Genomic DNA, 18,634 nt, shown 5'->3' on the forward strand with positions numbered 1-18,634 from the left:
GGGGTCTTCAAAAAGTGTGCTCTTCGTACACTTGTGAATGCTAAAAATGTTGAACCACCCCTAAATGTAATTTGTAAAGTGAGAAATTGAAATCTATAGTAAGTAACAGAATGACGGTGTTTCACGTCAGCATTACATAATGACCGATTTATAAAACTAGTTATATTGCATACACCGAACCCGAAAACTCCCTTGTGACCGACTCACATTCACAAGAGATGGATATCTTTCAAAAATCTTCCAAAACACCTGAAGCCCTATTATGAATCTATATGGTACTGCCATTCTGCAGATCTATCGACAACTAAAATATTATCACTACAGCTACATATATGCCAGTTTTAGAGCCATAAAAACACCTAAAAGGCCAATTTTCCCCGCTAAAACTTCACCAATACATGCAAAGCGGCGGTACAAGTGGACACAGGATTTTTTTCATTAAATTCACTGAAACTTCGCATAGTATCGGTTAGACATTATAAGAAACCTATGGTCTATCGGCAAAATGCTTAACCCCCATCGCCTGACTATCCATTGAAAACATAGTGCGACTAAGCTAAGCGCAGTACTCGGTTGGTCAGCCGAGAGGGCAATTAATGTGCATGACATGTGCGAGTGCCAAGTCGGGGATTTCTGGTATTGTCGAATGGCGTCATCGGTCAAGAGGAATCAGAGATTGCCCGATTGTTTCCGAACATTACCAAATTGAATAATCTTCGATGCAATACTGTGGTGGTGCCGACGCTGTTTCAATGCCGTCAGCCCAAAACGGAATCGGAGATTGCCATAACTTTTTCGATTAATACTGAACAGAACCATTTCTGATGTCGGTGCCGGTGATGCCAATTACTGTTTCATGCCGTCACTTAACTTGATAATCGGAGGTTGGCCGAACTATCACGAACAGTAAACACCACCAAATTGCAGAAAAGAAGTTCAAGGTTCCAACCTAGCTTTGGCCATTTGGTTATCATACAATGATACATCAATAAAGCCAAGCAGTTTTAAACGTTATATATGGGCGGTTATTTCCGCATAAATAAAGGTTCTCATAACATTTGTGTCGCTTTTCCGCAAAAATGGAAGTTCCCCATATAGATGTTGTGTGGCACTGGCGTGCGGCAATTTTGGGGCAAGTTTGGAATTGACTTATCTGCCACGACGATAGTATTGTGATTGCTCTAAGCAGTGCACATGGCTATTTGCACGCGTATCTAAGGCTATCTTCTCCGGATTAAGTTACGCAAACCCCGAGTGTTTTAGCGAGATATAAAATCAACAAAGAAATAATCAACAATCTGTCTGCATTTCCTGACAATACACAGCGCCTCAGGACCAGCTCAAAACGCGGAATACGCGTGGTTTCCGAGTTCACCACTCTGCGACGTCAGCGCCATTTACGACCACGCTCCACACAGCGTCAGATCCACTCTTCGCGCCGTCGCGCAGGCGCAGTTAACGATAGCGGCATGACGGCGTCACGTCACCCCCACTCGCAGTGCTTATTCTATTACGCATTCACGGACCGCGCCACTGGAGAGTTCCCCGCGAGGCAACGTCACGGGAAAGATACAATGTAATACAATGCATTGCGGGTTCCTTTGTTTTAGATACGACCCGACTTGATACATTTTTGAGTGGTGCACAATGCAAATGTACAGGGCGGGTCCCGGGCATGGTGGAAGTGTCTTGGTGTTGAAGGCGCGCATGATGATGATGGCCCTGCTTGAGATAGCTGCTTATGTCTTATAAAGTTTGCGAAAATCTTTATTAGTGTAATAAAAAAGTGTATTAAGAATATATCAGAAATAAATTAGCCGAATTTCCCAATGTTGAGGTTTTATAACGGCGTCCTTACCGCTTACCGGAGAGTATATTTCAACATATGGGGGGGGGGATGGGTGGCCGATATGCTTAACAAAACTGCTCGGATAGAGGGAAACGCTTAACTCATATATATATAAGAGTACCTATGTGTATCTTTAGGTGTGTGGACTGGTTCTGAAGATAGATGACAAACAAACATTGACCGCCATTCGGGTTTAGGCTCCATCACACCCCCACCCCTTTGCTAGACCCCGATAGTGATTTGGCGGGAATTTTGAATTGTTCACAAAAATGGAGAACTTAGACAGCCATATTAAGGGGGCTCTCTCCAACTTTCGGAGGGGTTTCCGTGCCGAATTGCTGACAGCCGAGGAAAGGGAGATTTTCAGGGCATTCTGCCACGAACTTGATGGTGTTGCAGGGTGCCTGGCTCAAAAGTACAGCCCTGACGTGTATGGCCGGGCGGAGGCGAGGAAACACCAACTGGTGCAGGTAATGAACTGACAGTTGTATTTCTAATTTCCAATTTATACAGATACGTCAAAAGCATAGTAGGCCTACGTCAATTAGGTTATTTGTGTCATTCCCGAGCCTAGAAAGGGAAATATTGATCCCAAGCCGACAATTTCCGAAGCCTTCCGAATGGTAATTTGCAAGAGGTGGCGAACATTGACGTCAGCTTCTACATTGTGTTTATGAAAGAGCAAAGTCTAATCAATCAAAAATTGAAAATAACATGTTGTCATAAGCCACTTACGCATTGTTTTCTAATCAGCTATATAAACAGTTACTAACTTTGATTAGCCGTGTCCTGGCATGGTACCAAATTGCGATAATGACATCACCACCTATACCGCCTGAAATTTGATTGATTGACATAATTGACATGGCGGGAAGCGGGAAGCAGCCCGCCAGAGTGCACAAAAATTGGTTTGATATAACTGCGGGTTTAGTACTCACAGGGGGCCTAACGTCCAGGGGGTCGAGGTGCGAACGAAATAACTGAGACTGTACCCTAGACCTTAAGATGGCGCAGGCCCTCTGCGCGGCCTACTTGGATTAGAAAGAAATGTTACTATAGAAAGTTATTGCCCAAATTGTTAACCCCCTCCCTCTGTGAAGAAATTGGCGGCCTATGTTTTTTTCTTTCCATATTTTCCATATGTTTTTGTCATTCCAGAGTTATCCTATGGTTGTGGATGAGATCAGGCTCATTCACAAGCAGATCCTCCGCATGATGAGGTCCAATGGTCCACGGAAGAGTCTGCGAATTGCTCGGTAGGTTCATGAGCTTCATGAGTTCTTTATTCTCAACGGAAATAGAGAAAAACGGGTTTTTTGTGGGGGGGGGGGGCAGGCAACAGGAAAAATGGTGTCCGCCCCGAATCAATATGGTAGCTGTTTCCCTGGACACCACCACTTAGAATGATAGCTGTATGTATTGCAATTCTTGTTTCATTACAGAGATGTACCAAGTTGCGTCTTCGACCAGATCCGGGGCCTGATGACGACAAACTCATTCCGGACCACAGTTAGAGAGACAAGAACCACCTTGACACTTGCCATCACCAGCGCAGAGAAGGTGGTGATCCTTTTTAACTTCTGGGGCAGGGAAGAGGGTTTAGAAAGGAATAGCCTGCTGAGGAAGACGGACCGACAGGTAAATTGCATCCCAGGCTCCTCCTGACTAAAATTTATCCCGATGTGTGAATAAAGGTGACAAAGGTTGGAATGCACGAATAACTCCCTACATTCCCATGATGGCCAATTGGTGTAGTAAAGATCCTGCTAGCAGGCTTTAATTGATAGAGTATGAACTTAAATGTAATGTGAGACACTCTAATGTCATGATGCAAGTGCATTTGACTTTAATCTCATGATACTGATTGATTGTTCCTTTTCATTTCAGGGAAATAAGATGAGCATCCTCGTGAATGAGAGCCACCCCTTCACCCTGATGTACCATAGCAACACCAAGAGACTCTTCCTCACATCTGGATATGAGGTGTTGAATAAATATGGTATTGCCCAGTAAAAACGTTTTTGTTGCTATTTCCTTTCTTTGAATGAATGGATCTCCAGCAAGTGTCTTGTTCCTCCAATTTCCTGGATGCTACCAGAAAAGCAAGGATTGACTTAATTAACAAACTGGGTATCAGGACATCCTCCCCCTCCCCCCTCCTGGACATTCCCCCTGGACATCTGCCCCCCCCCTCCCGGACATTAGTTGACCCCCTGGGACATCTCCCCCCTTGAAGGACTTCAGATAAACCAATATCAGTCAGTTTTCATCAGGGGAGCAAATGTTCGAGAATCAACAAACTGCGGAAGAATCAGATTCAAGATAAGAATCTGCTACTGTATCTGGAGTAGGCGGGGAAATGCATCTCCCCTAGTTCATTTGCCCCCCCCCCCGCCCTGAAGGATCTATATCAGACACAGTGATATCCTTTGGGGTGTCAGGGGGCAAACATCCAGTGGGCAGATGTTCAGGGGGCAAATGTCCTAGAAATGCAGATTATAGGAGGCATTTCCAAAGTTCCAGCAATGCTGACATGGATGCAGGGTGATCATATGGATTGTGCTGATGTCATCTGGAAAGAAATGTCCCTTGAACATGGCAGTCTTGACATCTGTGAAGTTGAAACCTCTCCTGGTGTTCATTGCCACATCTCACTAGTGTCAGGCATGTACATGTACAAGAAAGACTATTCAAAACAACACCAAATTTTATGGTTAACACTGATTATAATTGAAAAAGTATAAATTCAATCACTCAATAACCAGATAAATTATTTATCATTGACATTCATTAATAATTTGTATGAATGACATTAAGAAGTCGTGGACAACAAAATTGAGCATTCAAAACTTGACATTTGGACACGTTTTTCAATCAACCAATTTACAACTGAACTCCTTTCCTTTTGATAATCTATGTAAATCTGGCAACTATGAATCCTTGTACAACAATACAACAAATATCATTTTCCTGCATTATACACCAGTGGCTATTGACCAAGGCAGTGCCATTAAAACCTGATGCAGGGCTATCAACGCACATTCTATAGAAATTTGGCCATTACAGGATATTCCAATCCACCTTTAACTGCTCACAGCTTTTTGCCATTACATGTAGTTACACTAATGTAAAACCGTCAAGAGTTACAATGCATCGTGATGTGACGACAGCCAACACAATGTCAACGTTGTTCCCAATCAAGTTCATGAATCTTTAGGAGGTACAATTGTACCAAGTTTTAAGTCAAAAGCTTCATTATTTGCAAAATGTGCCAATTTACACTATTTGACTTCTGCGACCTTGAAAAATAGGTCAAATCAAAAACCTGTATGATATGTTATGTGGCTTTATTAGATGTACCTATGATTAAAATTTGGCACTGATCCATGCATTAAGGAGATATAGGACTTTTTGTGTTTACGGTTAACAGGAATGCAAAGGCCTTTCTACCAGACAACATCACGCTGTGCCTTCCTCATTTCTGGTGAGATTCGTCTTTTCTCACAGGTTTCTTCAATCAGCTTCATTGTGGGATGATTGCAGAATAGACATGCACCCTCAGTGGCTAAACCACACTTACACATGTCAGCTTTCACATTTGGATTGATGTGATATCTATCTCTGGACCTACTCTTCACCAAATCTTTCACAACATCCATATCATGCTCTTTGAGCCAATACAGATCAAGATATTCATGCCGGAATATCATACCCCACTTGTTCTGGGGGGTACTGAATCTCGCATACTCCTTCAATTGTTTGTTCTTGGCCTCCCGTCCTTGCATACTATTGATACCTAGACCAATTCCTAAGCGGAAATAAAGAACCTCCGCATGAAATCGAACAACATATCCAAGATGCCAAGTTGTCAAGTTTGCTCCAGTCATCAAAAGAACGTGACATGCATGGTACTGTCGAAAAACAGTCTGCAATCGTTGCAGTTCAAACTGACTGAATTTGATCTTTGAAGCAAGACCAATAGCTTCGCGCACAACCGTGCAGGCAAAGTGAAATACCAGGAGACTGAATTGTCTATCAGGAGTCCCATTTTGTCCCACAGCCTTGATCAAGTAGGGGTAACCCTGGCAAAATTTGAAGGAGTCTTCTCCTGTAAACCTTACACCAAGAAGCCTTGTGCCACAGGAACCTTTTGACAGAGCGGCACAATTCTCTGTAAACCACCTTCTGACCTGTATGAAAATACGACCAGCGTGAACTTCATCCCGAAGACAAACCAGGTATCTGCCAAAGGGAGATTCTATGAAAGCATTATTCTTAAAATCAATGCAACCCCTGATGACCTTATCATCAGTTAGTGTTAGGGCTTCAGTCAAAATAGCCTGGTGAAGCTGAGCACAGATGTTATTTTTCAGATGAAGAGAATCGATATAACAGTGCTCCGAGTAAATGCCAAGTGTAGGTACGTGTTCTTGCCTAGAATGCAAGGATGCAATGTATTTAGTCACTACATCACGCCTGCTGGCCTCCTGTTTTTTCAAGGCCACTTTTTTTACCACGGCTAGTCGATCAAGATACGACCAAGGTTTCCAGGTGGATTCACTGCCACCTAAACTTCCGTCAAGCTTTGACAGGTCATCTTTTCGCACATTGCCATAACTGGATGGATAGGTAGCTGCATTGCTGAGCTCGCCACAAGCAGTGGCTATCCACTTGCAGTCACCCGGAACAAGTTCAAGAGTAAACCTGACCACAGTGGATCCAATCATGAACTCTTTCTTCTCAATGGACTCCATGTTTGAAGCTATTTCGGCAACATAGTTGAGAATAGAAGCATGGTCCTCAGGTACATCAGCCCCGAACAACAAAAACTGGTACATGCAGCTATTAACCTTCTCAGACAAATTCAGAAAAGACAATAGAACAGACGTGTGCGTTTTCAACTTCGAGGCAGGAGCACCATCTGCCCCAACAGATATCGAAAAATAGCCTCTTTCCTTCTTCAGCCAATTCAAAGATTGCCCATTGACCTGTAACTTCTCATCTATCTCTAAATAGACTGATGCTATCTTCAGGAGGGTGTCTTCGAGATTCCGGTAGCAGCCGGAAACACCTGCAACTTCATGAACCTGAAGCTCTTTACAAATACTTTTCAACTGATGAACAAGTTCCTGATATGTCATCAGCTCATCACCACTACATTCGAAACTGAGATCTGCCTGCCGCAATGAAGTGTATTTTCGACTGGATATTGAACCATTACGATACATGTATTTGACACACCGGACCACATTTGCTTCCGTTACCCGTTCCTTATGTTTTGTTACTCTGCCTTCCTTGGGTCTCGATAAATTTGAATAGTACTTTTGAATGGCTCCCTTCCCTGCTTTTTTAACCAACGTCAGCCACAATCCATCCTGCACACTTTTGGAATCAGCTCCATGAATTGGTTCCAATGCCTTGCATGTTTCGTCAACTCGTTTAGTCATGGTTGTGTTGCTCAGGTAGCATCTCGCAGAGTCGTTTGGCAGAACACGGGTCGGGTTCGTCACACACCGTAGTGTCGATTTCATCTCTACCTGAACATATTGGTCTAGTTTAACAGGGGGTACAAATTCAGCTCTCAGTCTTTCCTTCCATTCGATCTGAAAGTGAAACCAAACAAAATTAGCACATACAGATAAATGCATCTTTCAAGAACTGAGTGCCAAAGAACTGAAGGCCTAATGTATTCGATGCTGATTACCGGTTGTTTCCATTTTTCCGCAACAACCCATTGGGTGTCCCAAGGGATGAAAAATGTTGCTAAGAGGGCAATATAAACGTTTGTTCAGGATACCAGTTCTTGATTGAGGCTCAAAACTGGTAATGGTTGCCTGTACGCATCAAAAAGATTGTATAGGCCTACACTGCTCCTCAAGGCTGGCTTTGCAACAAAATTATATGTGACAAGGTAACAAATTTCAGTGTAACATAATATATCTCAGACTAAGATACCCGTACAGTGCTGCTGTCTTTTGTTGTAGAATTACTGTTAAGATAACATACCTCAGCAGTCAAATCACGAATACACTCTTCCTTTTCCCTGATGTCATCATCCAGCTTCTCAACCTGGCTTTGCACCACTTTCATGGCACTGGCATGGGCCATGTCAAGTTTTGCCTCTTTCTGTGCACGCCTATACATTCTGATATCCCAGCCAGTTCCGGTAGCTTTTTTCTGGAACCGAAAGTGATGAAAGGTCAGCATACGGTAATAAATTGTGTTCAGCCGGTGGATGAAATGAACAATGTAATGAAATGGACAACTTTAGACAGCCCAGGTTGCTGTGTCATATGACTTTGACATCTGTGAACACATGTGAACCAAAAATGCAGTGCTCACTTTATCCCTTTAAAATTGAATATATTACAGGTACAATCAAATGTAGCTGAAATGATGACAGGGGAATATTCAGCGTACTGGTACTCTTGCTATAAGAGGCTAAATAAAAGAAAGAATGGTCAGACTGTGATTTTAAGATGTGACTTCAGAGGGTATTGAAAGCAGTTTGTGCGACATCAGCTACACAGGTCTGGTATAATTAGCCTTGGACAGGAGAAGAATATTTCTTGGGGGAAACAGTACATGTACATCATTTCTATAATACCTTTGCTGGTTTCCTGCTCTTCAGTTTATCATACTCCACAGTGTAGAAGCCAAAGACAGTGTCACAGTCAACCCGAATCTGACTTGCTGGATCTCTGTTGTACTTCACACAATTATCTCTGACGAGGAGCATGTCTGTATGAAAGTCCTCAATGTCTTTATACTGACCACTCTGAAATGGAAGTGATAGGATTTAGTGATCTGCAAGTGAGAAGTTGCGAGTTTCCAATATGATGCAGCCCACCCAGCTTAAAAACACTACTGTTCGAGGCCAACAGAGAATGCCAGAGGACACAACGTCATTACATCATGGAGCAACCAGATTGAAGCTGTGACGTCATTCAGCAGCAGAACATCAAAAGAGGCAGATGCCAGTCAACCACAGCCACCCTTATGAGGCCTAGAGGAATCAACCACACCAATTGGGACCAGTGGGCAATGATTTGACTAGCATTTTCGACCAGTCTACAATTTGGTGTCTCTGAGGGGGTCTTAGCATTCACTTCTTCATGGGTTGAATTTCCCAAACATTGTTTGAGCTACCACAGTATTATCCAAATGCTACCCACCTTTATTTTCCCTTGGATGGTTGAAAAATCCATTGGGTGCTGAATCAAATTGAAGTAACCTTGTGCATCATCTTTATTCACTGAAACAGGATGATAGCAATAAAGAAATAATGGACATTATAAGCTACACTACAGGAGGTGCCAGGGCATCTCATAAAATTGCAAAGCTGGGTGGTGGTGGAAGTGCAACATTAACTTGTCGTCTTCAGTGTGTGTATTAGAAGTGAGCTCTGATCATCTAATTCCTTCAAAGCAGTGTGCAGTATCTATCACAGTGTCAGAAAATACCAGTTGTCTTTTGTGGACATCTGAGTACAGACTGTCAGGTGTTTATCCACAATACATACATGATGTTTCTGGGTAGGCAATCACATAATATCTTCGAACACCTGTAGGCAACTGAGTCAAAAACCTAAGATTGAATAAGATTCATAATATCATGCCCGATTTCTCCGGCCTGATTTGTGATATTTACCTGGTAATCTAAACCAAACTGATGGGTCAATGTTAATTCTATTCATTCTTCCTCCTCTGTAGTGGGCAACCCTCTGGAGCAATCCCAGACACTCGGACTCCATCATGGAGGCTGTTGCCACTGAAATAAACACCAAAGATTGTTAATAAGGCGTGCACAAATATTGACACAGCATAAACTCTTTTCAATTGCAGACCTCTACTAAAATTAAAACCAATTTAGAAAAGTGTTTCTTGAACTGAAAGTGGGTGTTTTGAGAAAACAAAATCGAAAAATGCCATCAAAAATATCTATGTCATGGATGTCTGATTAATAGAAATAGTATTTCTGAAACAGGACCATTTGATCCCAACTCTTAAGAGAACAAGTATATGCTGCCTATTGTTTCATTTCTTTATACTTACTCAGACTGAAAGCTGTTGAAATCTACAACAGGGAAAAACCAACTGTGGACAGCAGTTCCAAAGGGAGAATGACTCCCATTTGGATTTGTAAGTACTCTGAAATGAAATGAAAATCATGATCCAGTTGTGGTAACGGTACAAGCGTGAATGCCTTTAAAATTCTTGACACAATGGACTTAACTACCGGAGAAATCATACTCCCTGTTAAACTAGACCAATCTTTTCAGGAGAGAAAAGGCATCATCAAATAGTTATCTTACTCTGGGATCCCCCTAAATTTTGCCCGTGAATACCCTGGGTAAATCATGCCGATTGTGCCCTCGATTTCTTTGGAAAATGACCCACTCTTCGGCAATCCTGCCTCCTGGCGGCGTCGCCCATGTGGGTCTACCCCTACCCCTAACCCTCATTCCTGCACCCAGAGTGGCCATCCAGCCTAACCTTGCCCCTACCCCCAATCTTAACCCCCTACCACCTCCCTAACCCTCCGATATAGACTGCCATAACCCTAGGCTCTAGCCGCAACAGTACAGTAGCCATTGAGATGTACAGCAAATGTACAGGCCCAGTGCACTCAGGCCTCTGTGCATTTCAAGGTCATGATAATTTCTGTTGTCTATTAAAATAACATGTGCCCACACTAATGATTTGGCCCTTGGTAGACTAGATATATGATGCAGCCTACGAGGAACACAAACACAGGGTAGGAAGAGCTGCAATTTTGTACAGACATACATTTTTGTAAATAGCCAAGGTCAACTGGAGCCCAAGGGCCTAAATCCGCCATTATGGGCGTTGGGCCCATGCGCCATGACCCACCAAAGCTGAAATTATAGGTATCAAATTATCTTCCTATTTCTATTTTGAAGATCTCAATGCACTGCTCAACGAAATTCCGCAGAGTGTAAATTGAATACACCAAACACAACACCTTTTTTTTACATTTCGGATTGGTGTTAGAATAATCTAACTAGCTGCTCATAAACTTTGACATTTATCACTTCCGTTGAGCCAAAAATGTTCTCTTACCATGCCTAAAATTTGATGAAATTCGGGATAAAATTCAGAGAAAATCGTTTTTCATTTCTCTATCCGCCATTCTGATCTTGTTGAAGTCGAAGGCCGCTGGGTGGCAGCAGCTCCCGGTTAGGGCCAGGCAGGAAAATACTAAAATCAATGGATTTTTAACCGGCTTCAAAAATTGACCTCCGTCCAGTGGCGCTCCACGCGGGGCGTGACAGAACTGATGCTAAGCGGTTGCTTGATCTCAACGGTTTCGAGGCGCTGTGATACATAAGTACATCAAATGTACATGCAATACATGCAATAACGCCGCCGCTTACCCTACCGCAATGACAATGTCCACATCGCTGTTGCCATCCTTAAAATTGATTCCAGCGCCACACAACGTCTATTTGGGAAACTTCAAATTTTGCGGAAAAGCGCCACCAAACATCTATTCGAGTTATTAACAAAAAGCTGAAAACACGACAATATATGTCAGTATTTGAGATACGAGCGCCACCAAACGTCATGTTTATTTCAGGTACGTCTCTGTTAAAACGAGCGCCACCAAACGTCTATTCGAGTCATAACACGACATAAAATGACTATTTGAGACAACCTCTATTTATGCGGAAATAACCGCCCATAGTTATAATTTCAGAGCCGATGCAGTGGAAGTGAATAATCCACTGCAGAAGTGAACTCACTCTTCAAACGCAGTATAATCGATGTTCATTCGACAAGGGAGCCCTGGTGGATCTCCATTGTAGTAAAATCCATGAATATTGTGTGTTGTCTCATCAAGTTTGTACACATCAAGCTTATTTCGCGATAGGAGGTGCCAAAAACCAGCATCTAAAGCACTGCTGAAAGGCACAAACTGTAATCGACATGGGGTGGACATTATGAATGAATCTTCCAAACGGGCGGGCCGGACAGATAAAACTTCAAAGGCGATTTGTTATATGTACAAGGCAAAAAGTTATTTCATGACTCGGGTGAGTGACCCATTTCCCGGGATTTCTTAGTTGGCCGCAGCCGTCGATTTGCACTTTGTAAATCTAGTATGATTCAACTATTTGATCACATGTATGTCATGTGACGTCCTTCTTCTTGCGGGAATTTTGACGTTTATGCTCTTTCTTTGGACAAATTCGCGAAACTTCTTATTAGTCTGCTGATCAGCTGCAAGTGCTGTGGCTTACAAGAATAACCATGAGTGGTGATATTATCCTCTTTATCACTGTCGACACTTCCATTGCAGAAGAGGCAAGCATTCATCATAGGCCTACAATGAAATTGAAAAGATTCTGCAAGGGGGGGGGAGCATGTGACTGGCTCTGTCTTTAGGATATGATTTTAAGACTCCTGGGCCCGTATTCATAAAGCTACTTAAGTCAAAGTGGGGCACCTAAAATGCATCTTAAGTTTAGGTGGGGTACTTACTTAAATAAGTCATATTCATAAATATGCTTAAGTCAGGTTGCCCACTCAAATCGAATCTTAGATTTGAGACACCTCCGGGGCAGTCTTAGCTCTAAGTTGACTGGTTCTTTCAGGGTTTTTTAGCACGGCGCTCATCGGAGATGAGTTTGTTGATGTTGGCTTGGCAACATGAAATTGCACACAGGCGTGCAATTCGCAGGGAAAGGGGTTTTCGTGATCGCCTCCATCCACAGGACTTCTAAAACGACTGATAATTATATCAGCGATATCGGTTTGATCGGCAAACATTATTCTTGTGAGGGATAACCACGAATCGGAAACTAGGAGGAATTACGCGCTGCTTCCTGAGTTAAAACTGCTTGCGACTCTCCGGTTTACAATTTTTACGCTTGCGGATCATTCCAAGAGCTGGTGATACTGTCAACATTTCCAAACCAACCACGAGTCGAGTAACAACCTCACTGAACCAAATTTCTGAAACAAGATGTCACTCCTCAATTATCTGTTTTTATTATCAGATTCTTCGATTTCACGGTGTTATCAGTGTGGTCGATGGAATGCCTACAGTACTATATGAGTGGAGATAATATGCGACGTTGGGAAGGGGATGAGGTCATCTTTAGGGGTATCCATTGCGGCCATAGCTTGTGACGCCACTTTTGAACACCCCCGGGCAACGATGATATAATTGTGTACAGAAAAATGATTTGTACTTTGCCCTATTGAATACCCACGATCAATGAATAATGATATAATTCATAGGCAGAAATCAACAAGAAATATGACACGGGTACCTGATGTGTCTTTTGAAGAAAGATAAGTGTTACACTCAAACTTAAGCGGTCAACCTGGCTAGTGGGGCGCTGAGTAGGCCTAGTTTTATGAATCCCAGTTTAGGTGAGGAACTTTGGGAAGTTGACCACTCAGGGTTTTATGGCACTTGAGTTAAGAACTTTTATGAATATCGGCCCTGAACAAGTAAAAATATATAGGAAAAATCTCATGTAAAGGAATGCAAAAAACTTTCTGCACCCCTGCTACAGCCCCCCCCTTAAAGTGTACCTATTGGCTTAGCCTTTAAATTTGCTTGCCTGCTACAGCCCCCCCCCTTAAAGTGTACCTATTGGCTTAGCCGTAAAATTTCCTTGAGAAAGCAACCATCCAATGCTAAGAACTTTGCACAGAGCCTAATTTCTAAAAAAAACTCATAGTAATAAAGTCATTGTAATAAAGGGATTTTTTTAAAATTCATTAGTCCAAAAATAATTGTCTTAGTCTTATAGCAATAAGACAATTAAGTAATTCACTACTAACAGTAGAAAGGACAACCTTGGGACTGGCAAATGCTGTCCTTAATTGAAAGTCCTAATTAAACAGTTCAAATTCGCTGAAAAGGACCAACTTGGGGCCACATCATGACATGCTGTGTCATTAATAGAGGGTGTGTCCTTAAGTAGAGTTGTTTCAGCTGAGGGAAGTTCCACTTTATTTGTATCACATCCATGTAGAGGGATAAAGATGTAATTCGAAAAGGTAATATCATCCCAAGCAGTAGAATCCTTTGTAGTCCATTATGTCATCAAAAACATGTATGGGTGAGGGGTCGAGGAAGGTCCAGTGCTCTGGAGTACCTAAGCAGGGAAAAATATTTTAAAGGGGGACTATAGGCAGGAGCATGGGGGTTAAATTGGCCATCTTCAGGTGACTAACATACAGAGTAAGGGCACTGGGTCAAGTTAGATTCAGCATTAAATATATTCCTTGTAAAAGCTTGAATAGTTTAGACATACTGTGAGGTGCGAGAGATCCCTATTGGGGACTTTCTGTAACTTTAACTTGTCCGCCCTAGTCTATAGTGTCCCTTTAAATTCTTTTCGAATTTCTGATCTGGGGGTAAAAAATGAAATGGCCAGGGCCATTGTGCTCACCTCATGTGGAGGAAAGATGGATAAAGAGCATGGTATTGTGTCATGTAGTGTTAGGTTTGATGTAGGTCCAAGCAATTACAATTTCCCCAAAATGGCCAATTTACAATACATTCGACCTCTGTGACCTTGAAAAGTAGGTCAAATCAAAGAAGACCCGGGTGACACATTGAATGGTTGTTAGAATTAGATGTACCTATGATATAAAATTGGTGCCAATCGGGCAAGTCATTACTAGGAATAATGGCATTTTGAAGAGATAAGGATTTGGCCCCCTCCCTGGAGGCCAAACGGCAAATCAGATCGCACCAAACTTCGGTACCTAAGATCACCTGACCAAGGGGTACATGTGTACTTAATTTGTGATCAATAGTCATTGCAGTTAAGAAACGTGCCATAGTTACGGCCTGACGGCGAATTTACGCCATTTGACCTCTGTGACCTTGACAAGAAGGTCAAATTAAAAAACTGTGTGACATATACTGTATGGTGGTTAGATGTACCCATGATATCAAATTGGTGGCAATCGGGCAAGAAGTTAAGGAATAATCACATTTTTAAGGTTTTTGGATTTTGCCCCCTGGTGGACAAGTGGTGAATCATATTGGACCAAACTTCGGTCCCTAAGATCACCTGACTAAGGGGTAAATGTGTACCAAATTTGGTATCAATAGCCATTGCAGTTTAGAAACGTGCCATCGTTACATCCTAACGGCCAATTTACACCATTTGACCTCTGTGACCTTGAAAAGGAGGTCAAATCAAAAACCCGGAGGATATATGATGCACCTTTGCTAGAAGTACCTACCATATTTTTTTCAAAATTTCCCGACTACTATTAAGGGAGATATTGCATATTTTCACTTTTAACGTTTGGCCCCCTGGTGGCCAAACCATGAAACGAATCGGACCGAAACTTGGTCTCCAAGGTGTCATTACATAAGGGTACATGTGTACCAAGTTTCAACTCAATAGCTTTAACAGTTACGAAACGTGCCCTGCTAACGGACGACGGACGACGACGGACGACGACGACGACGACGACGACGACGACGACGACGACGGACGACGGACGCCACGGTATGGGATAAGCTCACCTCTGCTAAGAGGTGAGCTAAAAACTAATATGCATAAAAAGGTTTTTTGTGGGCTAAGGGGAGGCAGGCGATCCTTTTCCATGATGATCATGACAACCATAAACTATAATAGTAGTAACTCAATTTTTTGTCGAAACGCCTTGTATAAATTCATATTATCATCTCCCTCTGAAAGAAAAGCCAGTCGCGGACCGTATCTCCCACTAATGGAAGAGCCCTATCTTTTGTGTGTTTCGACCAAAGATAGGGCTCTTCCATCAGTGGGAGGTACGGTCCGCGACTGGCTTTTCTTTCAGAGGGAGATGATAATATGAATTTATACAAGGCGTTTCGACAAAAAATTGAGTTACTACTATTATAGTTTATGGTTGTCATGATCATCATGGAAAATGATCGGCTGCCTCCCCTTAGCCCACAAGAAACCTTTTTATGCATATTAGGTTTTTTTTATCGACGGCTGGGCTAACTCCAGCATGTCAAAGGAAAACGCGTCAATCACCCGAGTCATGAAATCTATTTTTTCATGTACAAGATATCAGAGCAAATGAGATGTCGGGGCTTTCTCAAGATGGTGATAATAGGTGACGCCAATATTCGTTACTTACGCGGGAAATACGAACACACTCTAGTGCCTCGACCACCATCTCTTGCATTGCATTACATGACTATGTCACTATAGCATTATCGAAGAGATAAATCAAGCCAACCATACTGTCCTGTGCTGTTATATGCTGTTGCTTATACAATGTTATATCAATCACTTTGGAAACGCATTTTAAAATAGATGTTACGTCGTGTTAATGGGGCACGTCATCATCGCGTACATTTTGGAAAAACTCCCTAACGAGACCTAAAATCCAAGAAGGACGTCCTCGTTTCGCCGGTGGGTCGGGTACTTGCGAAATTTACGCACCTGGCGCAATAGAGTAACGATGTAAATGATGTAAATGGCGGCCTCCAATCCATGGACCAGTGCGGTTTAGAGACAATACCACCAATGAATATTCATAGGTTGGAGGTTCCAGGCCTATCAATTAGACAAGTGCATGTTTTTAACTATCGAGTACATATTTGGAGAGGTATTGAAAAAATATTTGCTGTGGCAAGTACAGATATAAACCTAAATCACGAAACTAATATGTAAAGTCAAGGACTTAGTGAGCCCCCCTTTAGGTCGGGGGAGCTCCCCCGAACCCCCCTACGAGCATATGTTAAGTGCAAGCTCTAACAACTACAGCTGTTACTATGGGGGGGGGGGACACCCCCAAACCCCCCTCCGTCGACATAGGTTTTTACCAGTGCGTTGGGGGGGAAGCTCCCCCCAAACCCCCTCGGTGGACAGTCAACTAGCCCTTCTGTGTCATACTGCTGGAGGGGGGGGGGTGCGATGGGACCATCCATATAGTTCCTTCCGACACATTTTTGTTTTGGTAATGTAATACATTGTGATTGTCCTTATTCACGGGAATCGGGCGTTTCCAGTGATATACGACACTTAAATGGATTGTCCTCATGCATTCACTTTGGAAACGCATTTTAGAATAGATGTCACGTCCTGTTAATGGGGCACGTCATCATCGCGTACATTTGGGAAAAACTCCCTAACGAGACCGGAGCAGACGGCTGAAAGTAGTTTAATTATTGGCCGCTAGGGTTCAGAATGTCGCTCACCCGAATTTTTCACGCAACTTTTGCTAAATAGAGCTAGTTCTAGTTTGTAATTCATTTTGATACTTCAGATTTGGGTAGTAGACTAAAATAACTTAGTCGTCAGTGTGGTTTTAAGCAGGAAAAACGTATTTGTTTTTCTTAAAGTGCATTTTTTTGACGGGTGTGTGCGATTGTTTTGTTTTTATGTCACGTGACCTCGACCATGTCGACACAAAATTGAAATAAACCACCCTTTTCTGTCATTATTTAGGACGGATATTTCTCTAATAAAAATATTAATATAATTGGCCAATTTCTTAGGCATATGATGTAGCGAATTCCCATGAAGATTTAAATTTAATTTAACTTAATTTCAACCAATGGGATAGCAACCACCACCGGAAGATCGCGGAGAAATCGGTAAACTCAACGGAGTTAATTCAGAAAAATACCAAAAAAAAAATTGTTTGTAGGATATACAATAGTTACTCTCTTTATTTCTAATCATTCATTTACATTATGTACTCCCGCACACACGTGTATCTTAAGAGCCCCTCCTAAGAGAGGGGCTTATGATCGGCGCCAATCAGGGGCCCGTTCAGGACAGCGGCAGCGGAATACGTACGAATCACGTGACGAGAACCGGCGTGGCTACAGTGACTCCGAGTTCCGTCCAGGACAGCGGCAACGGAATACGTATGAGTCACGGGATGAAAACCGGCGTGACTACAATGACTTCGAGCTCCGTCCAGGACAGTGGCAACGGAATACATACGTGTCACCATCCTCGGCACCCAGTGGTTTTCCATATGCTCCAGCTCTCGCTATTACAAACCCCTGGGGAAATCCATGCCCTTCAGACGGACTGTAGCGGTAGAAAAAAAGCGCCCAATCAGAGCGTCGGTTGTATTTGAGTCTCGGAAATTCGTAAACCACGGACCCAGGAATTAATGCTCTCAGATGCACTATCAATTGTATAGTCTTTTGCGCCATAGGGCTCGGGTCCGAGGTAGGTTAGTTAAATTTCAATCAGCGCCATGAAACGCGTATTTTCATTAGCTGCTATTTTTAGAACATCCGGGTATTTATGAAAATTCTGAATTTTTCAGTGCTGTTCCTTCGTATTGCGCGCACCCCGCTGCAAATTTATTTCATTACTTAATTAAAACACAATTACACGTCTACACAATGTTTAACAGCATAGAATCGATGAAGTATAAAACGATTTAACGATAGGATTATCTTAAACTTTATTCATATACATTTTATTGTCATATAAAACACTATATATACATACATTACGCACAGTGTATCAGGTTATCAGAACAGCCACCCTTCGCTGTCGATTCTAATGGATTTTCTCAGGGTTTTGTATGGGACGTAGGAGTATCAAAAACCTGAAGCTCAGGATGACGTGTCACACGACGAAAACCGGTGCGACTACAATGACTGGTCCGAATACCGAAGTGAAAGATACTGGAACTAGCCGCAGTGTAGACATAATATATGAATCTTTTAACTGTAAAGGTTTCAAACAGTCGGCAGACTATATTCTGGAACGACTAAAGAAAGTCAGTATTTTATGCCTTAATGAGACATGGTTGAGGC

At 42.5% G+C, this 18,634-nt stretch overlaps 2 protein-coding genes across 4 annotated transcripts in view; both read right to left on the reverse strand.

Annotated features, from left to right (window-relative positions):
* LOC135491759 (ubiquitin-like modifier-activating enzyme ATG7) overlaps positions 1-11,904 on the reverse strand; it is a 380,340-nt gene extending 368,436 nt beyond the window's left edge. For all 3 annotated transcript variants that reach the window (XR_010447875.1, XM_064777886.1, XM_064777889.1), the window contains exon 1: positions 11,616-11,904. Coding sequence is in view for 2 of the 3 variants with exons in the window: in XM_064777886.1 (XP_064633956.1) it covers positions 11,616-11,812 (197 nt within the window). In the remaining variant the exon portion in view is untranslated. The remainder of the gene's footprint in view (positions 1-11,615) is intronic.
* On the reverse strand, positions 4,521-11,579 carry LOC135491758 (uncharacterized). Its single transcript, XM_064777885.1, has 7 exons — positions 10,933-11,579; positions 9,904-9,999; positions 9,500-9,619; positions 9,025-9,104; positions 8,457-8,627; positions 7,856-8,026; positions 4,521-7,452 (listed from the first exon to the last, which is right to left on the reverse strand). Coding segments are annotated over exons 2-7 (2,700 nt in total). The 5' UTR covers positions 9,905-9,999; positions 10,933-11,579; the 3' UTR covers positions 4,521-5,295.
* Positions 11,905-18,634: the final 6,730 nt, after the last annotated feature.

Source organism: Lineus longissimus, chromosome 7, assembly GCF_910592395.1.
Source record: "Lineus longissimus chromosome 7, tnLinLong1.2, whole genome shotgun sequence".
NCBI classification, from domain to species: Eukaryota; Metazoa; Nemertea; class Pilidiophora; order Heteronemertea; family Lineidae; genus Lineus; species Lineus longissimus.